This window comes from Homarus americanus, unplaced genomic scaffold, assembly GCF_018991925.1.
Source record: "Homarus americanus isolate GMGI-L3 unplaced genomic scaffold, GMGI_Hamer_2.0 scaffold42643, whole genome shotgun sequence".
NCBI lineage: Eukaryota > Metazoa > Arthropoda > Malacostraca > Decapoda > Nephropidae > Homarus > Homarus americanus.
The window spans coordinates 280,677-306,998 of record NW_024747582.1 but is presented as its reverse complement, the minus strand read 5'-3'; the positions used below and the strand labels follow the sequence as shown (position 1 = coordinate 306,998).

The 26,322-nt window shown below is 42.8% G+C and overlaps 2 protein-coding genes, 1 long non-coding RNA gene and 4 other non-coding genes across 7 annotated transcripts; 6 read left to right on the top strand and 1 right to left on the bottom strand.

Moving 5' to 3' along the window:
* The first annotated feature begins 1,893 nt into the window (after positions 1-1,893).
* On the top strand, positions 1,894-4,853 carry LOC121879720 (protein transport protein sec31-like). Its single transcript, XM_042386487.1, has 2 exons — positions 1,894-2,081; positions 3,226-4,853. Exons 1-2 carry the CDS (start codon positions 2,060-2,062, stop codon positions 4,851-4,853), a joined length of 1,650 nt encoding a protein of 549 aa, XP_042242421.1. The 5' UTR covers positions 1,894-2,059.
* A 2,027-nt stretch (positions 4,854-6,880) lies between these two features.
* LOC121879759 lies at positions 6,881-11,195 on the top strand. The gene is made up of 2 exons (XR_006091412.1): positions 6,881-8,805; positions 8,904-11,195. It is a non-coding gene; the product is annotated as an uncharacterized LOC121879759 (long non-coding RNA).
* On the top strand, positions 9,726-9,832 carry LOC121879799. The gene has a single exon (XR_006091427.1). It is a non-coding gene; the product is annotated as a U6 spliceosomal RNA (small nuclear RNA).
* On the top strand, positions 11,089-11,195 carry LOC121879798. The gene has a single exon (XR_006091426.1). It is a non-coding gene; the product is annotated as a U6 spliceosomal RNA (small nuclear RNA).
* Positions 11,196-11,652: 457 nt separating this feature from the next.
* On the bottom strand, positions 11,653-11,759 carry LOC121879802. Its single transcript, XR_006091429.1, has one exon. It is a non-coding gene; the product is annotated as a U6 spliceosomal RNA (small nuclear RNA).
* A 1,716-nt stretch (positions 11,760-13,475) lies between these two features.
* LOC121879800 lies at positions 13,476-13,582 on the top strand. Its single transcript, XR_006091428.1, has one exon. It is a non-coding gene; the product is annotated as a U6 spliceosomal RNA (small nuclear RNA).
* A 1,494-nt stretch (positions 13,583-15,076) lies between these two features.
* Positions 15,077-19,784, top strand: LOC121879755. Its single transcript, XM_042386525.1, has 3 exons — positions 15,077-15,185; positions 16,014-16,076; positions 17,750-19,784. The coding sequence occupies exons 2-3, from the start codon at positions 16,046-16,048 to the stop codon at positions 19,045-19,047; spliced, it is 1,329 nt and encodes a 442-aa protein (XP_042242459.1). The 5' UTR covers positions 15,077-15,185; positions 16,014-16,045; the 3' UTR covers positions 19,048-19,784.
* The last annotated feature ends 6,538 nt before the right edge of the window (positions 19,785-26,322 follow it).

Sequence of the window (26,322 nt, the reverse complement as noted above, 5' to 3'; positions counted from 1 at the left end):
ACAACAAATGAAGATGTACACACAGACAGACAGACACGGGAAGCCTTGGTCCAGAACACACGTAAAGTAAAGAATAACCAATATTAACAGTGGCAAAAAGATAAGAAGATGAGCTTGAAAAATTGAACGGACACACACACACACACACACACACACACACACACACACACACACACACACACACACATCATACACACACACACACACACACACTCTTTCACACACACACACACACACACACACACACACACACACGCCACACACACACACATCATACACACATCATACACACACACACACACACACACACACACACACACACACACATCATACACCACATCTACATAATGAGGTTCCGTAAATATTTACCAGAAAAAGACAAATTCATTTATTCTTTCTCCATCTGTGACAAATTCTTCATCGCTACATCGTGTTACAGGTGTACCCAGGTAACGTAACACTCCACCCAGGTAACACAACTCACATGCTTCACCCCCCACCAATCCCACACCACCACCTCTACCATTCTCACATTACATCACACAATTACACTCTTCGTTATTCTTCCCACAGTTTCATCTCTCTCACAGCTGACCCCACCCCACTATAATCACCATTCTATTCCTTATTCTTCACTATTAACCCAGCCTTCACCATATCTAGTCATCATTATAAACAAGGTTAAGTATCAAGACCTCAAGGATCAAATTATACCAAAAATTCCTTATAAATTACAAAAAAATTATTAGTTTTCGATTACAAAACCTGACCTGACCTGTTCTTATTGCCCAACTCAGACGTACTCCCCCTCCCCCTAATTAAACACCTATCCTGCGTCCCCTTACCTGTACAGTACCTGACAGAGTAACACCACTAGCGACCTGTCATACACCACAACAAGTACTAAAACAGGTTGGGTTAGGTTAGGTTCAGAAGAGGTGGATAATGTAAATAATACGATGGGTTATATCTGTATTAAATGTCTGATAAACGGTGAAAGGATGAAACTTGAAAGCAATTTACGAACCACGGTGACTGGAGAAAGTTGTGGAAGATTGCCTGAAGGAGTCACACACACACACACACACACACACACACACACACACACACACACACACACACACACACACACACACACCATATTCCCACTACATCAATGTCTTCGTCTTTTCAGAGTGAGGGAACTACCACGGGCGCAGACATCAACATTAAGAATCAGAAGAAAATTGGACACAGAAGGAAAATATCTCTCTAGTTATCGCCGTGGTGGTTAAAAATACTATAGTGGTGTTAAAAATTGATCCACTGTGTTAATAATTATCCACCGTGTTAATAACTGAACCACCGTGTTAATAATTGATCACTCGTGCTAATAATTGATCCACGGTGTTAATAACTGACCCCTCGTGTTAATAACTGATCCCTCGTGCTAAGACGGATTACCATACTGTTACCAAGCTGAAGAATCCTAAGCTAACCTAAACTAAGCTAACCTAAACCATCCAGTGCATTGACAAAGAGATAAAAACTCAACCCCAGAAGTGTAAATATAGTGATCCAGGGAAATGATCTGTGTGTGTTTGTTATATAACCTAGTGACAAGAGCACAAACATAAGATAAGAACTATAAGGTAAAGATAAGGAAGAGAGGAAGATAAGGATATCCTAGCAAGTGAGGAGGATGGAGATGTGAAGGTGGTGTTGGAGGGTGACCCAGCCTCGCCCCTGCCCTACCCCGTCCCATCAGCTCACCCAACCGGCCCTGACAGCTCACCCAACCGGCCCTGACAGCTCACCCACCCGGCCCTGACAGCTCATCTACCCGGCCCTGTCAGCTCATCACCTAGCTGACAGCTACCCACCAGCCTGACAGCTCACCCACCCGAGGCCCTGTCAGCTCACCCACCCGGCCCTGACAGCTCACCCACCCGGCCCTGTCAGCTCACCCACCCGGCCCTGACAGCTCACCCACCCGGCCCTGTCAGCTCACCCACCCGGCCCTGACAGCTCACCCACCCGGCCCTGTCAGCTCACCCACGAATGTCTCTCAGTCACCATCATGCTGACCCTGTGGCTTCTATGTGAGTTAATACTTTATTTACCGTTTATCTTATACTTCAATAACTATATTCCATTCACCATTAAATGAAAATAAGAATATCCAGCCAAGTTTATTTCACCAAAAGATTAATTATCCTATATTTTTGGTGGGGTTTGGTTAGGTTAGGGTTAGGTTAGGGTTAGGTTAGGTTAGGGTGTTATAGACTCACGGGGAGAAACAGCCTTAGCGGTGTGGTAAGAGGTGACGTATCTGGTTTTAACACACTGATGAACATGACCTTACCCCCGCCACCTGCATGCAACACTGTTTTACTCACACCAACACCCCAACCCTCACACCAACACACTAGCCTCCACCAACACTAACCCTGCACCAACACACCTCAACACGCAGTACACACTGTAAACCCCTCACACACCCAACACACCCCAACCCTCACACCCCAACACACCTCAACACACCCTGACACACACCTCCCAACCCTCCACACAACCCCACACCCCAACCCTCACACCAACACTAACCCTCACCAACACACCTCAACACACCCCTGACACACACACCTCAACCCTCACACTGCCCACACCCCAACCCTCACACCAACACCCTGACACACCTCAACCCCTCCACACCAACACACCCCAACCCTCACACCAACACACCCCAACCTTCATCCACAAACAATCTTAGCAAGTAAAGGAGGGCGCCAGGTGGTGAGGCAAGTCCCCATCTTTCGCCATGTTACCTCAGGTGGTCACACGGGAACCTCCATCACACCTACTGGGATCTTCGTCACTCAGGAATAATTACACATAAAACTATTACAAGGTTAACTGCTATTACTCTTGAAGCACCTGACCGTCTAGAGTACGATGGCTTAACCCCTTGATTACGGTGATTTAGCCCCTTGAGTACGATAGTCTAGTCCACGGAGTACAATGATATCTTACTCAAGGGGTTAAGTCATCGTACTCAAGGGGTTAATATCATCAGGTTACCGTTTCCCAAATTAGCAGTGACGATGAGATTACACCTGAGTGACTGTGACAAGACTAGAACCTACAGTGAGACGAGTTGAGGGATGACGGCCTAACCTAACCTAACCACACCATCTTGTTAGCGATGATTGTGATTAGGTTGTTCAAGTTGTGATTGTGTTGCAGGTGTTGTGAGCGGGTGGGGAGCCAGCCAGCACCTGAGCCGCGTTCCCTCTGCCCAGGTGTCCATCACTAACCCAGGTGAGCGAGGCCTCATACCCGCCCAGCCCTACTGGCCGCCCACACCCTCCCCAACACACCTCCGCCCTCCCGCCGCCCTAACCAAACCACTCGTGGTCAGACACGCCCACGCTCACGCCCATCTGAATGAAATCGAGTCAGGCGTAAGTATTCAGGAACACGGGTACAGGCGTCCTCCAGCGGGCGTGAGTAAGGCCCTCCCCACAGTGGTGCTCGACGCCCTCAACGCTGCTCCTGAGCCGCCACACGTCGACGAGGGTGAGGAGCCAGGTACACCGCAACAAGCCCCCGCCCTCCACCCTCCCCCCATCTCCACCGTCACTCACTTACCACACACAATATCTTCACTACCTGACGACGTAGACTTACCTGAAGGGAGTTCGGTTACGTCAGAAGCTACAGTTCTCGTCCAGCCATTGTTGAGGTCACCTGGCCAGTCGGCGGTGCCTCTTGAGTCACCAGAGATCAACAGTATACAGTCCCACGTGGCCAAGACTCTACAGGCCAGTGACCCGCCAGCTGTAAGTGTTAACCAATCCACAGGAACACAAAGGTTAAGCCAACAATATATACAAGGCAGAGCTACAACAGTTGTGACAACCACCGACACACCAGTTGCTGCAGTATTTAATAACAATATACAAACTGAACACAATCCTCTACAACAGTTTCCTCCAGCTCCCGGCCCTCTCACACACTGGAACCAATCAATATTCGGCAGCCCTCAGGTGACCAGCCCGGCCCCACACGAGGACCAGCGGCGTCAATACCTGAATTCCAACTTTGTTGTGAGTCAGTTTAACTTTAAAGACACTAGTGAACCAACACCTCAACTAACACCTGCCACCGTCCTACACGGACCACCTGTGTCTATACCACCTTCACTCACCGCTGACCACCTATATACTCCCCAACTGTCTCCACAGCACCACCAGCTGTCTCCCCAGCAACACCAGCTGTCTCCTCAACTGTCTCCACAGCAACACCAGCTGTCTCCCCAGCAACACCAGCTGTCTCCCCAACAAGCACCAGCTGTCTCCACAGCAACACCAGCCTATCTCTCAACTGTCTCCCACAGCAACACCAGCTGTCTCCCCAACTGTTTCCACATAGCTTCCAGCTGTCTCCTCAGCTGTCTCCCCAGCAACACCAGCTGTCTCCCCAGCAACACCAGTTGTCTCCCCAGCAACACCAGCTGTCTCCACAGCAACACCAGTTGTCTCCCCCAGCAACACCAGTTGTCTCCCCAGCAACACCAGCTGTCTCCACAGCCACACCAGTTGTCTCCCCAGCAACACCAGCTGTCTCCACAGCAACACCAGTTGTCTCCCCCACACCGTTGTCTCCCCAGCAACACCAGCTGTCTCCCCAGCAACACCAGTTGTCTCCCCATCAACATCAGCTGTCTCCCCAGCAACATCAGCTGTCTCCCCAGGAACACCAGCAGTTCGCTCCTCAGCACAGTGGGGGCAGCACCCTCACCACTGCTCACCGCCAGGACCCAGATTACCTTCTCCAGTATGAGGCACCAACAGAGAGCCGCGTCCCAGTGAGTCAGGCCGCTGGCGTCTTACCTCACCCGCCAGGTCGACTACAACTACCACAACGATTACTTCTCCGACGTCCACACTTTACTAGACCTCTACCACACCATTTATTAAGACGACCACAGCCTATACATCCACTCCCATACCTGACACGACAACCACTACCTATACGCAGACCTACACAGCCGCAGGTACTAAGGACTCAACTACCGGCCAAACACTACCAGAGGGGAGAAGGTGAACAGGTGACCCAACCTACCGTAGATATTCCCCCGACAACATACCGTCCATACACAACACAGAGGACCCCGCCAAGTGACACTCGCAATCAACCTGGTCACAAACTCCTACACCCGGACCCATTTGCTCACGTCTTTGAGTCACTTGACCAAAGACTCAGTCAAGATGAGCCGAACAGAGACTATCAATACCAGGACGATGATTATTACTATGACGACGACTATTATTATGATTATGAGGACTATCAAGTTCCTCTTGTGAGACGCGTGAATGTCCGTCCCTCACCCCCCACCACTAGAACGCGGCACCGCTCATCTACGACTATATTACCTTTAGTGCCCATCAACTCTTTGGGCACCCCACCACCACCCAAGAGAACCAGACCCCGTGGTCCTATCACCCCACCACCTTCCTTTATCCCCCCCCGCCGCACCACACCTTCACCACTTCAAGAATCACGACTATTACCCGAAGAGGATCACCACTTACAGCATGTGCCCAGGTCCCGGCCCCTCGCACACCCACCTCCCCCACAAGACAGTTTCCAGAGTCGCAAGCCACAACTTAATCTTCCTTCCACACTCAGAGATCATTCGACAACACAGTCCATGCGATATGGACCATCGGAGCTCACGCCACTATCCCCCCACACTACTCCACCGCCCACACCACTATCCACCCACACCATACCCCGCCTATCCCCACCACTTCCCCCTTACTATCCCCCACACCTCCCCCGCCCTCACCACTATCACCACACACCCGCCGGCCCAGGCACCGTCACTCAAAGATAATTCCGTCTCCAGTCACTCAATGTCACCACCCTCAAGAACTACGACCCCAGCGACTGAACCTTCCCCAACACCTGAAGTGGAAATGTCTGAAGATGTCAAAACCCGCGAGAGAGAACCTGTTGTCTCCTCACCCACGACCCCCGCCAACCTGAAGCAGCAGCTACGAGTCGAGATAGGAACCATAATTGGGGCGGGTCCTCCTCTCTCTGTATCCGTGTCACCTGAACAGCTCCTCCAGTACCACACCAGCAGAAACGACCCCCATAAACAGGTTCCTCAGCCAGTGTACTTCTCGCCACCAGAGATAAGTCAAGACCGTACAACCAATCAGGGTAAGCGTGATTTACGTCAGAGCGTCATTAAGTCGGACACGCATACACGCACGCAACGCCCATCCAACTCCAGGAAAAGTCGGCGTCAAAGGCCACGAATTACGAATTATGAAACAAGACAAAGACACACTGAGTCACTCTCGCCTCTCCTGGGACGACAACCTTCACGTCTCACCATAAGTCGGCAACAAGACCCACAACTCGGTGGGGCTTCAGATGATGAACAGTTAGTGAAGGCGACACACAACACCGTCAGCTCTCCGTCACCGTCATCACAACCTGTTAATACTACCGAGGAGAAGCTAACTAATGCTGCAGGTGAAGAGAACGATATCCACCTTCACTCACACACTACCCACGTGTCAGCACCCACCATCAACGGTACACACCAGTTTCATCCACACATTAAGGTGGATGACACATTAAATCATCCTCCACCTAGTAATGAGTCAAGTGATCATCCTCAACCAACAGTTACACACAGATCGAGGCTAACGGTGGATGAAGAAGAGGAGGCGGAGGAAGAGGAGGCGGAGGAAGAGGAGGAGAAGGAAGAGGAGGCGGAGGAGGAGGAGGAAAAGGAAGAGGAGGAGAGGGAAGAGGAGGAGGAGGAGAATGAAGAGGAGGCGGAGGAGGAGGAAAAGAAGGAGGAAAAGGAAGAGGAGAAGGAAAAGGAGGAGAAGGAAAAGGAGGAGGAGGAGAATGAAGAGGAGGCGGAGGAAGAGGAGGAGAAGGAAGAAGATAAATCTAATCTTCCTTCAACATCCTCCTACAAGAGAGAGTCCAGATCTACAGCAGCAGCCAACACACAGACCAAACACACCTTCTCTCGTTTACCACTACTTGGGTTGACGGGGCAGCAGGCGCTCAGTGACCACCACACTCCATCACCTCTGCCGGACAAGTTACCGCCTATTATTGACAAGGCCGTTACTGCCTTTCCTCCCTTCAGCAAAGACAGTGTGAGCATCCAGGAAGACGGGCTCCTGAGGGTGGCAGGCTGGAGGAGAGGTCTTCCTTACCCTAAAGTCGACATTCCCTCCTCCTCCCCCGCCCTCTCTGGTCTCCCGTTCTACATCAGAGAACAGAAAGACCTAGGACCTTTCTTCATGGTTTCTCTCTCTTAAGATACACCGAATTAAGTGTCTTGTGCCCCTAATACCATAAAGACCAACACAAGATAACTATTATATGCAGTGTGAATCGATGGAACGAAACATGAACTTTTACAGTGAACGTTAACAAAGGCCTTCACCTAAGACATGATGAATAATACAGTGTTAGTGAGATGTGACGAGCTGGTGGTGACATACTGTGTAATTCTGTTCACCACCTACTGTACTTAACCACGTACAGTACCTCCACGTACAGTATCAACACCCCGGTGATAGTGATAGTGAAGTAACACTCTGGTGATAGTGACAATTAGTGATGAAGATGAAGATAGTGAAGAGACTGATAGTGATATATTAACTTGTAACGACACTACTCAACTGCCCCCTGGTGTTAATATAAAGTATATTCACCGTTGACCTTTTAGTGTGTGAGAAAGCTTGCGTTACAGCAGGTGGCTAGTCACGACGAAAGGCTTCATACTGTGTTTGTAAATGTGTATATACAGTACAATTAAGTGAAGGATCCTTTAAGAAAATGGATATAAAAAAATATATAAATCTATGTATAATGCTGGTAGTATCTTTAGTAGGTGTATAGTTGGTCCTCTCACCAGTCTGTGTACGGGTCCAATAACCTGTGTTAAGGACTACAAGCCTCCAACTCACTTTAATAACTCTAAATGTTTCAGAGCAGATCCAAACCTTCAGAGTTGGATTAATACTTGATTATGGAGCCACACTTACACCACAGGCGTCGCTCCTCCTCTATACACTTACACAGAGGCTCTAACTACAGCACCATGCTAAGTATGAAGCCCTGATATCAGCCCTTACTGTACACACCTCGGTATGGCTTGATAACCTTCACACACACACACACACACACACACACACACACACACACACACACACACACACACACAGAGTAATATTAGGAACTATTGAGTATAAATTAAGTGCCTTTTCTTATATATTTCCAGGAATAATGTTATCAGTTGTAACTTGTATGCACACCTAATAGGAAAGTTATGGTGTGTGTTGTGTCGTGAGTGAGTTGAAGGCTGGTGCGCCACATCACCACCACACCATGCGCCACACCATGCACCACATACTCCCACCACAACTTGTACACTCCCTCAGAGGACCCAAACTCATGAGTGATTTGTTTACCGTCACAGTAATAAACAACAGACGTTACCATGAACCACCTTATTACTTCAGCCAAACTATCATAAACTGTAGTGACTGAGTGATGATGAAAAATTGGTGGCCACACTGACCCACAATTATCAACAAGATGAGTGTTGATGAGACGTGAGCAGCAGTAACAGTATAATGGCCAAAGGTACTGTTCACGATAACAGTATAATGGCCAAAGGTACTGTACACGATAACAGTATAATGGCCAAAGGTACTGTACACGATAACAGTATAATGGCCAAAGGTACTGTACACGATAACAGTATAATGGCCAAAGGTACTGTTCACGATAACAGTATAATAGGTAATGGGATACACGTACACGATAACAGTATAATGGCCAAAGGTACTACGATAACAGTATAATGGCCAAAGGTACTGTACACGATAACAGTATAATGGCCAAAGGTACTGTACACGATAACAGTATAATGGCCAAAGGTACTGTACACGATAACAGTATAATGGCCAAAGGTACTGTTCACGATAACAGTATAATGGCCAAAGGTACTGTACACGATAACAGTATAATGGCCAAAGGTACTGTACACAATAACAGTATAATGGCCAAAGGTACTGTACACGATAACAGTATAATGGCCAAAGGTACTGTACAAAGTGTTCTTAATGTACAGAGATACTTTGGTACAACGAAAATAAGGAGTGTATAAGTGTAGCCTACTGTAGCGTTAATAGAATGATCTACCACACTGTATTTTATTACCCCTTGTACTGTAGTTATGTAAGAACCAAGACAGACAGACAGACAGTCGGTCAACTTTACGGAAATTAACTGATCACTGAATAAACAATCGAACTTAAAATATAAATAAATAATTGAAATGTCATACTTACCCTAGTCCAGCACAACACTGCTCCACACTTACCTGCAGAAAATAGTCTTTATAATACAGTAATAATAATAATAAAAGAAGTACTGTATGTCTGTTTCATCCCCAGTATAGTATTTACCATCAAAATATAACAGTGGCTACCATAGCTTCGTGTTAGGTCAAACAATTATCCCCTAGACGAATATAGTTGTTTTGTCTTGAAATAATTATCAGGTTAATTAAGGTCATAGGAGGTTTAAATATTACTATGAGCCCCACACAATCCAAGTTAATTTCTTGTATACTGTATTTGATTAGTGAAGTCCGCTACAATGGTTTCCCGCCAGACCTCCCTTCACTTGATGTACTTGCTTCGGCAGTACATATACTAAAATTGGAACGATACAGAGAAGATTAGCATGGCCCCTGCGCAAGGATGACACGCAAAATCGTGAAGCGTTCCACATTTTTGCCCGCATTATTGTGTTTTAACAATAACTCAACACAAACTGACCACAAGATATTATATAATAAAATAAATAAGATAAATATCAGGGAGGTGCCGGACAAGGCTTCACTGAGAGGGTTCGAGCCTGGAGGCTGCGTCACACTGCTGTACGTTATAAGTCGTTATATACAAGTTCATACAAGATCAAATCTATTGTTCTTTCGATACAAACGACAATCCCAATTTATTAAAAAAAAATACTGTTTATGTTCGTCTACTGTAACTACAATTATGTTTAAACTACAACTATGTTTTTCACTTCCTGGCATCACAGAAGACTTTAAAATTCAAATTTATTTCGAGATAATGATAAAATAGATAACCTTTTCAAACGTACTTAAAAAAACCCACAAGATTATGTTGGTCGTCACTGGTTCAAATCGTAGCCTGCTGAACCAGCGTTAAACTTGTGTGACGAGTTGACTGAATATTTGTTTATCTATATAGCTATGGTAGGACCACTCCCCACCAACACCCACGTGTAGATGACCAGCAGAAACAACAGGCTCTCCCGTCGGTGGTGAAAGCTTGTGTTTGGTTGTACTGTATTATGTAATTCTACTGTAGATGAAAGGTTTCTTCCTCGTCGTCCAGTTACCCATGGTGGCAGAGCTCTCACTACTTCATGTTAAAAACAATATTCATATTAGACTTGAGTTAGTCAGTAATATTTACCATAGTTATCCTTACATATAAAATAGAATAATACTCATTTTCTTTTACAATATTGTACACTCACTGCAGGAAGGACTTCGTTACACTAGTTCTCTGTTTGTGTGTCATGGTCCCGTACTTGTACAGTATTCTTAATGTAAGTCTATTACAACAGTAATAGTGAACATTAAAGTGTTACATTAGTGTTGATATTAAACAAAGGTCTCTCCTAGAAATAAACACCTGAGAGCTTTGTCTGTCATCCTTCACCTGCACTGTCTCGGCACACACGAAACTCTATCACCACGCTCTATAGACACCGTGTACCTGTATTGTCTGTGTTCATGCTGAGATGTATACCTGTACAGCTTATATACTGTACATACAGTACCAATTATAAACTTGTAAGACAATTTTACTGATTAAATATTAATATTAAGAGTACCTTCCTAAATGACCTACACAATGATTATTAAAAGTGGGACGTACTGTACATAGTTCGTTTGTCAGTTCGGGATCACTGATTCCCAACAATGGTTTCCCGCCAGACCTCCCTTCACTTGATGTACTTGCTTCGGCAGTACATATACTAAAATTGGAACGATACAGAGAAGATTAGCATGGCCCCTGCGCAAGGATGACACGCAAAATCGTGAAGCGTTCCACATTTTTGGCCGCATTATTGTGTTTTAACAATAACTCAACGCAAACTGACCACAAGGTATTATATAATAAAATAAATAAGATATACAATATCAGGGAGGTGCCGGACGAGGCTTCACCACACGGCTTCGAGCCTGGAGGCTGCGCCACGTGTTACTTTTACTTTCTTTTTTATAATTATATACACTATCCTCTTCGGCACCAAGTGTTAGCTCATTAAGACCAAACTTAACTAACATAGGCGCAGGTAAACACGTTCTGGTGCCAGCACATGACCAGTACTTATCAGGTGCGTAAAAGACATGACTAACAGCTCAACACAACCCGTGTGGCGCAGCCTCCAGGCTCGAACCCGTGTGGTGAAGCCTCGTCCGGCACCTCCCTGATATTTATCTTATTTATTTTATTATATAATATCTTGTGGTCAGTTTGTGTTGAGTTGTTGTTAAAACACAATAATGCGGCCAAAAATGTGGAACGCTTCACGATTTTGCGTGTCATCCTTGCGCAGGGGCCATGCTAATCTTCTCTGTATCGTTCCAATTTTAGTATATGTACTGCCGAAGCAAGTACATTAAATGAAGGGAGGTCTGGCGGGAAGTGATAAATGGATTTGTTCCGTGAGCTGTCATAAAACTTACACTAGTTTAACATATCCCGTACATAGACCAGGTAAACAAGGTCCATTTAAAGAAAGGATAACCCAAGAAAGCCGTTAAAAGCTTTACACCCTGGCCTCTCACCCCCATACAGGATGTTGCGTCTAACTAACCGTTGTGTCCTCGGTTCAATCCCTGGCCGGGTCAGTTGTGAGACGCTGGCAGTGTTATCCGGTGAAAGGCCAAAAAAAAAATGGCGGGTTCTCCTCGGCTTCCTCCTGTGTTCAGAGGATAATGGCGGGCCGTAACAAAGAAAGGGCCAACTGTCCGAATGGCTCGTATGTTAATAAGTGGTAAAAATTTTAAATAAATTATTATGTATTTAGAAACAGCCAATAATCACACTGGTGGACACATTCACAGCAAGATATCCAGGTCAGGAATATAACCACTTTCTCCTCGTATTGAAGCTTCAACTAAGTAGTGGTAATATTTACACTAAACTGTTATATACTAATACTCGACACAAATTAGTTAAATCAATGCAGTTCTTCACAGTTGCAGAGAGGCGAGTGTTTTGTATGTGGTGGCTCTGCGCTAGCACATCACCTTAATGTAGAGTTGTTAAGCAGTTCATAGTAGTAAATGTTTAGGGGCGCTCATTGTTCCTCAATACCTGCTGCCATTGTCTGCCGTCCAAAACCTTTCATTGTAAGATTTTGAGAGACAATACTTCAATGTCTTTAATGTTATTGTCACAAATTAGGTCAAACTGATTTAAATGTTTACCAACACGAAGGAAATGGCGTGTAATGTTCATATGTTTAAGATGTAAACCAATCTGACGTACACACGTGTATAACCAACACATCAACATGGACAACTGAGTTCTCCGCCACCACACTAGATCATAATTATAAACGTAACGTGTACAGGTAACAGCTGAGGTAATATTATTCAAGCAGGAGTCACCTCTCCAGTACTTTATATAATCGGATAACAAGATAGTTACACAAGTTAATCAAAATAAAATAAACAGGAAATGACAATAAATAATTACTCCAAAAATAAATTGGAGGCCTAAAGACGCTTGGGAGATATTCACAACCACTGTTTACTGCCGTTCTTGACTATGATACAGCATAATAATTAAGACAATGGTAAAAAACAGCAGCATTAATTATAATAGAATAAATGTAACTTTTTTCCAAGAGTTCACAACCCTCACCCCCGAAAAAGTTTACCTTCACAGTTTTCTTGACTTGTGGCTTAATTCTTCAAGCTTAAGCTGTGACCTCTTGTGTGGGGCGAGCGTCCGCCAGCTCTAGGTAAGGACAGTGAGTAGTGCCCCCGAGATGTTTTTAAACTTCTAATAGGTCGCCCCTCGTCCGTCTGTAGTATAAGCTAGGCAGTTGCAGGCGTTCTTATCTCTCTGGATAACTGAGGTGCCGGAGTGCAGGCACCAGTCTGGTGGCCCACCTTTGGACATTTTCAATCAATACAGTGTGTAGTATATATCAACGAGCCACACCGGGGACTGAACACTATACACAATGGTGAGAGTTATGTACGGCTTTCTTGTGTTATTGCTTTGATAGTTATCCTGTACTGTCATGTACACATCCAGCCAATGTAGACTATATAACGAGTTTACATCTAGCACTGCCCGCCAGACCTCCCTTCACTTGATGTACTTGCTTCGGCAGTACATATACTAAAATTGGAACGATACAGAGAAGATTAGCATGGCCCCTGCGCAAGGATGACACGCAAAATCGTGAAGCGTTCCACATTTTTGGCCGCATTATTGTGTTTTAACAATAACTCAACACAAACTGACCACAAGATATTATATAACAAAATAAATAATATATATACAATATCAGGGAGGTGCCGGACGAGGCTTCAACACACGGGTTCGAGCCTGGAGGCTGCGCCACACTGGTTGGAAGTTACAAGTCCCATATGTTTTTCAAGGCTGTTCACATTATAAACAAGTGTTAAGTTAGATAACTTAAGCTATGATAGTTTCACTTTTGAATTCGAACAAGCGTTTCATTATAAAGTGGCGCAAACAGTTATCAAATACCACATATTGTAATATTAGGCTAATATTTCACTTTATGAGAGCAGTTTCTACTTCCACATGACGGATTTAAAAAACAGTTGAAGAAGATGCTATATATAATGTAAACACAATAGCACTACGTATTTCCAGTATGTGTAATAAGTATTGGCAACATTTCTCGTAGTATTCCTCTTCATAAGGCAACACAATAATACTGTATACATCTTCTTTGGCAAGGTGACTCAGTGAGCAGTAAGGGCGTTTGATGGTGGACTACTGTACACCCGCACAGCCGTTGCATACAAGTATACTATTGAAGAATGTAACTGAAAACTTTATGCAATCGGAAGGTAATTGGCATGAAAAAAGTCAGTGTGTGCATTCATTAATTTTTAAGAGAATTCTAATGTAACTTAAAGTGACAAATTGACTTACAGTAACTATTAATAAAATGTGACGGCACCGAGCACTTGATATCTTATTTTCTCTGTCAATGATGTTCTACCAAATACTGGAATTATTATACTTTTATCAATGACATTTGTTAAAGCTTTCACTAAAGATTTAACTAACAAATTCATTCTACACCAGTACCAATTTTTTATGCATTTTTTTCCGTATTTTGACATTTATTTCCAAATTACTCAAGCGGTGAGGAATGAATAGGAGTAACTAATGCTTTTGACGATAAAATTTGGATAGTGGTTTCGTAGCTGGGAATACGGGGAGTAACCCACACACACACACACACACACACACACACACACACACACACACACACACACACACACACACACACACGCGCGCCATCGTTCTACCCTAACCCACAGTACATTTGTTAGGCTCAGAACGATAAAATCTTCCCTTACATTTCAAGTTTCACAATACATCAGTTCTATACGGCATATCGCGTCAGGTGTTAGAGTCACTTTATTTACTTCACACGTGGTAGCAAAATCCTCACTACCCTTCACACCTGCTTTGTATAATTTACCCTGAACACATTACATAATAAGGAAAATATGAATTCAGTTATGATGCATTCAAAAATAACGATAATTTTAGACTTACGTTTTGAAAATTAAATATATTGAATCCGAGAACAACAAACACGGGATAAATATATTCATTGACTTTATAAATGTGGTTCTTATTGGTGTGTGTGTGGAGTAATGAACCAGTTTTTGTGATGAAGGGCGCGTATATATAAGGAGTACCAAGCCAGTCAAGACAGTTCCCACCCGGCAGACGACAGGATAGGAAGTAGAGTTGGTAGACTCCCCTCCCAGCTGCCACACACCACAACCATCTCCAATCTCTACTGTTTGTCAGGTAAGTCACCACTCACTACAGCAAGGAAAACTACACAGACAGTTACAAATTTCCACAAATGTTAGTGTGTGTGTGTGTGTGTGTGTGTGTGTGTGTGTGTGTGTGTGCAAGAACTTTCGCCGGCAAACTTTCACTTATTATTTATTACCCCAGCTACTATAACCAAAGATAAATTATGCTAGAGAACTTTAATCTATCACAGGTATAGACAAAGAAATCCAAACATCAATTATCATTTAAATTTTCACTATTTTCTTTCTTTAAACACTACCAAAAATAACGTAAACAAACCAAAATCTAATTCCCAAGAGCCACCACGTTAACTATTGTAAGAGCCACCACGTTAACTATTGTAAGAGCCACCACGTTAACTATTGTAAGAGCCACCACGTTAACTATTGTAAGAGCCACCACGTTAACTATTGTAAGAGCCACCACGTTAACTATTGTAAGAGCCACCACGTTAACTATTGTAAGAGCCACCACGTTAACTATTGTAAGAGCCACCACGTTAATTCATTAAGAGCCGCCCACGTTAACTATTGTAATTGTTTCACCACGTTAACTATTGTAAGAGCCAAATTACCGTTAATTCATTAGAAGAGCCACCACGTTAACTATTGTAAGAGCCACCACGTTAACTATTGTAAGAGCCACCACGTTAACTATTGTAAGAGCCACCACGTTAACTATTGTAAGAGCCACCACGTTAACTATTGTAAGAGCCACCACGTTAACTATTGTAAGAGCCACCACGTTAACTAAGAAAGTGTTTTATATAGGAAATAGATATAAGACAACTTTCTCATCACCGGTTTATTTGTACAGGAGAGAGCCAGAGGAGGTGACCGGTTTTAGCGATGCAGATTCTACCGCTTGTGCTTCTTGCAGGTAAGAAATATTCCGTCTTTATTTACCTACTTATATCTGTCTTTGCCCTAATTTATCTGTCTACGCCCTTATTCACCTCCCGACACCTGTCCACGTCCTTATTTACCTACCTACACCCGTCTATACCTTCATTTACCTACCTACACCTGTCTATACCTTCATTTACCTACCTACACCCGTCTATACCTTCATTTACCTACCTACCTACACCTGTCTATACCTGCATTTACCTAACTACACCTGTCTATACCTTCATTTACCTACCTACACCCGCATTTACCTAACTACACCGGTCTATACCTTCATTTACCTACTCTACACCTGTCTATACCTTCTTCATTTACCTACTCCATGTACACCCGTCTATACCTTCATTTACCTACCTACACCTGTCTATACCTTCATTTACCTACCTACACCCGTCTATACCTTCATTTACCTACCTACCTACACCTGTCTATACCTGCATTTACCTAACTACACCTGTCTATACCTTCATTTACCTACCTACACCTGTCTATACCTTCATTTACCTACCTACCTGCACCTGTCTACCTTACCCATGTCCATTTTCCAAGTAATTAAAGTTTTATCGGCAGTTATGGTTGAAAATAGCTCTTCACTCAGTACCCACCAATGCTCAGTAAACCAACGATCCTATACAAACTATGAAGCAAATGGGGAACCAGTATACAGGACGGACGAACTTTTCACTACTGCTAATAAAACAAATACGCGGTTATAAGACAAACATTAACTCTTACAGCTCCCATGAATACTTTACACGCCCACTTTCACGCCCCAGAGAGAGTTACAGTAAACGAGTGTCGAGTGGCTGTAACTTCAACTGTATCTTGTGTACAGTATCTAGCAAGAGTAATGTCAGAATATATATTACATTACAATATGTACAATAATAAAACATAATTAAAACAACACTAGTATTGATTTTTTTGTTTAGTGTAACAAAGTTAATGAAGTATCAAAGGCCTCAAGATTAGGGACGTGTTCCTTGACCACAGATTGTATTAAACCAAGAGCTAGCATCTTAAAATGGTTGCCGTGGGTCTGTAACTACCAATACTGTATATCGTGCTGCATATTAACTATATTTTAATGACACACACACACGCCACAAAGAAAGATAAGCCGAGGTAGTTAGTTCATAACCCAAATTTACAAATCAGAGCAGGAAGTACAGTACATTACAATGTTTATGAAATTGGCCAATGGCATACGACGATAAGTACACCAACTTAATTCTTATTGTATTGGGACCTTATATGATCAATTTGTAACTTGTCGTGCAATGTTACAGTACAACACTCAATGGATCAAATCCTGACCAAAGTTCTATACTTCTTGTAAAAAAAAAGAAAGAAACCAACACACGAAATCCTAATTCTGGCAATGGACTTTTGACTCTCGTTTAGTGAAAAAGAAAGAAACCAACACACGAAATCCTAATTCTGGCAATGGACTTTTGACTCTCGTTTAGTGAAGAAATGACCTCACACTCCACCATGAACTCATAAGCTCAATAATACTGTATATGTAAACAAATGTGATTACCCAACACTGTACTAAACTGGTTAGTAGGAGACTGCCTCATTATCCTTTATCATCACCACAATAATTATAGGAAACTTTTATTAATTGTTTTATATTTGCAGGTTTTGTCGTGGGAGCACCCAGCAATAATGGGTTCGTAAGACATGCGGCTCCTTACTCATCATACATCACTTACGGACAGACGAAGCCACCTCCATACAGTAGTCCACGGAGGCGAGTCAATCATAAAGACTTTATGCAAAATGCACTTAAGAAACAGGCGATGTTACAGAGACAACAACAAATGATTCTACAAGAAGTCCGAGAGTTAAAACAACAGTTGGATAGCAATAGCTTTACTGCACCCAGTGCAAGGTCAACCATCCACCTTAACAAACCAGCAGAACTTACTTCCTTATCATACACAATTGCTGATATTATTAAACAGCTGACGGGTAACACTAATCCTGGGTTACGTATACCAACACCTGATTTGCTTCCAGGGAAAATAAATCTCCTTGTGGCAACTGATCCTCATGATGATGATAGTGAAGAAGTCACCCAGCCTTTGTTACTAGCTCCAAGACCACCAGTAACCCACGTCTTTATTACCAGTGATCCTCAAGAAAGAAGTACACCAGCATTTAGATTTTCCGAACCTGACTCTCAAGAACAATTAAAATCTCTAGATGGTGTCGTGTCCTTAGTGGAAGACTCTTATACGGATGACAGCGAAGAGGAATCTACTGGTCGTAAAATACAGATCGAGAATATTCCAACTCAAGACCAGGCGGCTAGTGAGGCTCTAATTGAAGTGCTGGAGCCGAACACCACCCCAGATGTAGTTAATAATTTGTACGTCCATCCTCCAGGCTTAAGCTTATTCTCGTTATCTGGTGGTAAAACCTCACCTCTCACTAATACAAACTCAGGTGTACATGACGATAATTCTGTGTTTCTTGGTACAGATGATAGTGGTGTAGTGAGCTTTAACTCTCAAACACCCATTGACACATCTTTGGGATACCTTAATGGAGCAACTATCAGCACACAGACAACGGGTACTGATGATGTGGCGAGTAACCTGGCATCTACTGTAGCTGTCATTAGTACAGAGACAATTTCTTCAGATGACACAAATATTCAGACATTTTCTCCAGGTTTAAGTTCTTTTAATAACCCAATTAATTTTAATACAAGAACCTTTGCGACTCCTGTAAATTCAGTTCCTTTTATATTTACTGTGCCAACACAAAACCAGTTGGCATCCCCATACTATAACCCTTTAACTCTGCAAAGTGCACCACAAACGACGAGTCCCTTTCGGTTTTATACTCTTGTAGGAGCTTCAAATACTGGCAGTCTCCTCAGTGCTAGTAGAGAGAGAGGAACACCACCAACAACACTACAGGTTGTATAAGTTCGTGCAGTTGGATCGAGCGGGTCTAAAGGCTTCCATGCGCCAAGTGTTGACAACGCTCATCCAGTCATAATTTGCCAAGGATATTGGTAATGTACAACTCTCGTCAGACAGGCCATGGTGGAGGTTGGTAATGGTGAAGAGAGCGAGCGATAAAACCTTCATACCACGATGTGTGAGACCATCTGCCCCAGCCAACACTTGCCTCGTCTATGCCACTTGAAGAACCCGCGCCTTCACCACTTGTTATGCCTTGGCCTTTATTATAAAGAACACTGTCATGGCGAGACCATTTTTTACTGCCTTAGGTTTAATGTGTGTGAGATATATGTTTAGTCATTAGTAACTGTTTAGTTAATACTTATCTTTTTATGTTCATTACATGTACTGTATTTATTTTCTGTTATAACGATGTTGTCACAGTTTCTGAAGGTAATATGGACTTAAAAATGTTAGATAACTGAAGATCCATTACCTTTTAATTTGTTATAATTTGTTGAGCAATGGTTAAATATTGTACAGACCGGTACTAACAGCTCTAGCTAGGGTTAATGATAGTAGTGGCTTACTGAGTTACACTGCCTTATATTGTAGTTTGTTGTAATAAGAACGTGAGATGATATTTAATAATGTAATAATCTTGGATCAACTTGTTTATTTATCATGTATTTAGGAAAGACTTCTAAAACATGTACTTTGGTTTACAGTTGGTAATAAAATACTTGGTACATATGTGACTTAAATGTTTTCACTTGAGTAATTTCCCGGATTAATACACAGTTTTAAATGTTATTATTGGGGTTTAACTTTACTCGGCAAGCAAGATCCTACTAAATGCCGCTACTCTCGTGTCGGCAAGTGTTGGAAAGTGACTCCATACATGACGTGTGACTGCTACTAGATCGCGTCAAATGTACCAAATACATCCTGGTAGCGGTTCACAGAATGATAACACACAATGAGTACAGTATTTACCCACTACAGTATTTACCCACTACAGTATTTACCCACTACAGTATTTACCAACTACAGTATTTACCCACTACAGTATTTGGATAGTTTCCCAGCCATGGACGAGGTTTCATTTATTTTCCACGTCTCTAAGATAGAGTAAAGGGTGATGTGGTGGCACTAATGATGACCAAACAAATTACAGTACAGTTTACAGGTCACAGGTCACAGGTCTGGTGTCAAGAGAAGGTGAACAAGATATCAACTTAATAATGATGGTGACCTTGAAATGACCTTTGTAGTTAAGGGCGTCAATGTCACTGGTATTGACAGAATGACATTTATTCAGTACAGTACAGACTGGCCCAGCAACATCACATAGTGTATCACAATAGTAAACTGTGCCATATGTCAGTCGGACTAAGGGTGGCCCAGGAAAACCATTATAAGTTACTTTCCACAGTCCTTTATGACGTTGGGGGACTTATCAGTCTCTACAAATTTATACTTTTAAATTTGTGAATAAATGTAACAAGTACTGTACTACATTGTACTTAAGATTAAGACTACAGTATAGTACAGCATTTCTTAAGCTAGCCTGGCTCATGAGCCACGCCCCTAGTCTATAGTTACAAATAGCTGAGTGTTTCATAGGAAAAGTTCGTATTGCTGTCCATTTATTCAAACTAAATATGTACACAATTGGTAATCAGATCTGTTACTATCTACAGTAAATTAGTGTTAAATATCTGGACTATCAAAATGAAAATCATTTCATGGCATTAGCACCTCAGAGAGGATGTTAGAACATTTTAAAAAGTTCAAGTCAAAGATGAAATTCGCTTTTGAATGATGTTTTCATTCTTTCTTTGTTTTGTACCAAACATAAAACAAAGATAAACAAATGATACCAAACATAGAGCACAATAAGTAATGAACCACAGTTTGTACAGCTGCTGCACACAGTACAGTATATCACAAATAATTTATATAACTGTGCAGGTTCACCTCTCAACTGAATAAAAGTGTCTGGGGTTAAGTTAGGCTAGGCAAATAAAATACTAAAAGTGGCATCCCCATAGTGAAGGGGTTAATAAGTGGCATCCCCATACTGAAGGGGTTAATAAGTGGCATCCCCATAGTGAAGGGGTTAATAAGTGGCATCCCCATAGTGAAGGGGTTAATAAGTGGCATCCCCATAGTGAAGGGGTTAATAAGCGGCATCCCCATAGTGAAGGTGTTAATAAGCGGCATCCCCATAGTGAAGGGGTTAATAAGTGGCATCCCCATAGTGAAGGGGTTAATAAGCGGCATCCCCATAGTGAAGGTGTTAATAAGTGGCATCCCCATAGTGAAGTGGTTAATAAGGATAGGCAAATTATTCCCATCCTTTTGAACAGTAAATATGAACGTTCATTTTTGCCTGACCTCGTACATCAGGTACTCACAAAGTTTGTTTCAGGTCAACTGCCAGGTAACAAGAATGACTTCAACAGTAACTCTCTCTCAAGACTCACACTTCAATATTTGTCCCCACACTTGCTCAAGCAATATACCTTCTTCACCCACATTACTGGATATCTTACAAGTAGCCAAGACGCTGTGGCTGTCATAAAATACAACTGATAATTTTTAACATTCCACAAATACTGGTGGGAATTTCTACTCATGACATTCACCGGGTTAACTTGTGTTTGACAGACAGAAGCGAGATGACAACTCCTCGCTCAAGTCAAGTTTTTAGCTCAAGAATATCAATGAGTGAAAGTAGCGATGTAGTGCCGCCGTATGAACCAACGCTCACAGGTACATCATCACTACCACACTCCTCCGCTCACAGCTGCTGGGGTGTGTACATCATCACTACCACACTCCTCCGCTCACAGCTGCTGGGGTGTGTACATCATCACTACCACACTCCTCCGCTCACAGCTGCTGGGGTGTGTACATCATCACTACCACACTCCTCTGTCGTTGTTCTGTTGGCTAATATCTCCCATGACAATATTGCAAAAAAGTAAAAGTACAGCTTCTAACTTTTCTCAAAATGTTTACTCTCAATTTGTGAGGCACAGTGGGAGGGAGGGAGGGAGGGTGGGTGCAGCTATTGGTGAGAGCCAACACTAGCACATTGTATTGTACTGTACTTGAAATGTTGATATGTAATTTGCACATCATCTGAGTAATTGGCAATAATCACCAATTTTCATACTTTCCTCATTTACAGGACAAACAATTGAGATTGGTGGAACAAATTATTGATCAAAACTGTGTCGGCAATGTTGACCACACATGCAGTTTAAACTTGTGTTTGTGTTTAATACAATACTGTACTGTTGATTATGTGAACAATATATGAACATGAACCATTTATTGATGTTAATGGTACATGACATCAGGTCAATAGTCTCACCAATATTTGAGATAAAGAGTGTGTCTTCCTTGTCCTGAGAGGGCGACAAAATACTAGGGGTGAAGGTCACCCTCTGAGGCACCACAGCGCTGCCGCCACTCACCCTTAAACAAACAACTGGAATAATTTCACCGACTCCACAAAATAATATTAAATCCACGTTGACTAAAACTTTTAATATTGTCTGTTTTTGCTGATACTCGGGCCAGGAGCAGAATTATCTAGTATAAAATGTTGTGTTAAAACTATTCTACTGAACCACGTACAAAAACACGGGTTTATTATCTGGTTCAATATAAGACAAAGACCAAAGACCTTTTATATGAGAATCAAAGACACAAATTGTTTAATAATTATATCTAAGTTTGTCAAGGAGAAAATTTTGTGTATAAATACTATCAAAGGTACACATGTTGTTAATGGCAAATAAAACCCCACACTGCTTGTTGAAAGAGTGTACTGATCCGCCCCATGGTGTAGGGAGGCGGTGTTCCTCTACCCAACACACAGCACACCCTGTTTACTGTCCTCCTCACATGGTGTAGGGAGGCGGTGTTCCTCTACACACCCTGTTTACTGTCTTCCTCACATGGTGTAGGGAGGCGGTGTTCCTCTACACACCCTGTTTACTGTCCTCCTCACATGGTGTAGGGAGGCGGTGTTCCTACCCACCCTGTTTACTGTCCTCCTCACATGGTGTAGGGAGGCGGTGTTCCTCTACCCAACTGTCCTCCTCACATGGTGTAAGGCATTGTCTACACACCCTGTTTACTGTCCTCCTCACATGGTGTAGGGAGGCGGTGTTCCTCTACACACCCTGTTTACTGTCTTCCTCACATGGTGTAGGGAGGCGGTGTTCCTCTACACACCCTGTTTACTGTCCTCCTCACATGGTGTAGGAGGCGGTGTTCCTCTACCCACCCTGTTTACTGTCCTCCTCACATGGTGTAGGAGAGGTGTTCCTCTACCACCCTGTTTACTGTCCTCCTCACATGGTGTAGGGAGGCGGTGTTCCTCTACCCACCCTGTTTACTGTCCTCCTCACATGGTGTAGGGAGGCGGTGTTCCTCTACCCACCCTGTTTACTGTCCTCCTCACATGGTGTAGGGAGGCGGTGTTCCTCTACCCACCCTGTTTACTGTCCTCCTCACATGCCCACACCAACTCGGTAAGCTTCACTTTATCCGCTCACCAATTTACACCTTCTGTCATCTCACTCACTACACTTCATATATTTTTATCCCTTCCGTAGTGTGGCTCCCTCGTGTCCTCATAACATGGAACCTGACAAATGTGGCATGGAAAGATTATATATATATATTCTATCACATAAGCCATAAGCAGAACCTTAATCTGTGAAGGTGTTATTATGGTTCATTCATATAATTAACTGATGATAGCTGAGAAATATCCCGGTAGTGTAGCACAATACTGTATTAACTGTTTGACCGTTGGGCCTTCTACTTAACAGCCAGGGAGAGTCGTGCTTCACCTGGCAGTACGCGTGTCTATAATGACCTCACAACATAATTACACTATACAACGACAAATATTAAATATCATGAACCCATTAGGAGCTCTTGGAGGTAATATATATATATACACTGTATCCTATAAGACGAATAAACACTACCCCACATGTCAAGCAAGACTCATGAAGTTGATTTATTGCTCAAGAAATGACACTAACAAAAACCTGAATAAGGTGAACCAGACAACTTCTTTTCTGCGTGAGTGGAAGATGTTAGTTATTTCCCACCTGGACACTACTGTTTAATATTTGAACATGTAACTGGTGAACTCTACCCTTGACTGAAGACGTCACTGACTACTATCGTTTGTTCCATGTACTACAAGACGACAAAACACTACTCCCCAAGTCAACTCATATTTAGGATTAAGTTGAATTAAAGCCTCAAAGACACGACCATTCTACAGCACAGAACGAGGGAGACGATCCATGTTGTTCCTGATAACGACCATCTTGCGGCAGGGAAACGGCCAGAAAAGGAAACTATCTTACCGGAACACAAGTAACTATTAGAAACTATCTTACCGGAACACAAGTAACTATTAGAAACTATCTTACCGGAACACAAGTAACTATTAGAAACTATCTTACCGGAACACAAGTAACTATTAGAAACTATCTTACCGGAACACAAGTAACTATTAGAAACTATCTTACCGGAACACAAGTAACTATTAGAAACTATCTTACCGGAACACAAGTAACTATTAGAAACTATCTTACCAGAACACAAGTAACTATTAGAAACTATCTTACCGGAACACAAGTAACTATTAGAAACTATCTTACCGGAACACAAGTAACTATTAGAAACTATCTTACCGGAACACAAGTAACTATTAGAAACTATCTTACCGGAACACAAGTAACTATTAGAAACTATCTTACCGGAACACAAGTAACTATTAGAAACTATCTTACAGGAACACAAGTAACTATCCCATCAAATAAATGACTAACGCTAAACGACAACTAACAGGACTTCAGCTACGGCAGATATATAAGGACCACAGTGGCGAGTGAGTTCAGTTTCCTGGTGATCATACCCACTGTGCCATGGCATGAGATGACGAGTGGCGAAGACACGATTACTTCACAGGAGTCTCGATAGTCGGTCAATAGAGATCACTCATCTATCCTACGCTCTTACTGACCTAAACTCCAATCAACTAATTGTGTCTTAATTACTAGTCACCTTCCACCACATGTTGCTTTGTTTTAGCCTCTTCCCCTGCCAGTCAATGTACTAGCCAGTCTGTCAGTTCTTTCCCACTAGTTTCGTGATTCACCAACACATTATTAGCCGAACAATTTGTGGGAGTGAGTGTACCTAAACTGCACACAACTAATTCTAGTGGCACGCGCACGCACACACACACACACACACACACACACACACACACACACACACACTACGTCTCCAAAATGGCCCACTAACATTTAACATGACATTTTATGAGATTTCTCTAATATCCAACTCTGTTCTGGAATTATTTTTATATACAAAACTTAAAGTTATCTCGTGTAAAGTGAATGTATCAAGTTAAGGTCAAAACTTATTATGTAACTTATATTAAAATTTGGTGGAACCTTTTTTAAGTTACCAGACAGGTGTTATAATCACCAGTAACAATGAACAATCACCTCAGGAAAATTGTGACTCTGATAGTATAAGGATTACTACGACCATCTCACACCTCCCTACAGGTTGAGAACCACTTTAATACCTCACCTTATACCGTTGTTAAAATCTCATTAGACAGAGGTATTCAGCCCAGCAGAAAAAGCTTGACATTGACTTTCTATTTATTTTCTCCCATATACTTGGATCACGCGCACCTACAGTGAGAGAGAGAGAGACGTGTGTGTGTGTGTGTGTGCGAGCTGGACCCCGAGGTAGAGAAAGACGAACACGAGGCAAGATGTACTATATTAAACGTGAGAACCACTGGACACCACAACGTAATACACCTAATGTAAGTGTGTGTGTTAGGCAGAGGTGAAGCAAGACAAGAAATAACCAAGAGAGAGGCTGTTCACCCACTCCAGACGCGGCAAGTTTTTTGTAACAAGAAAGGTGGAATAACTGGTCTGTCTAGTATGATTAATAAAACCTCAAGATTTCTCTCAGTTATATCAACAGGAAACTCATCACCATCTTCCCTACATCCCCTGTATAACTGAGTCCATAGTCATCCAGGAGTAGTAACCACCTCGGAGGTTATGTTGAGCGAGAAGATAAACAAACATGATCAAGTTTTAACTTTCACTAGACGTTATTGCCCAGGAGCCACGATCACCGGTGACAAAGTGAAAGTTGTGCTTGGAACCAACGTGGGACTTGTGAGCAGATACCATGCTAGTATATCTTTACCCCAGA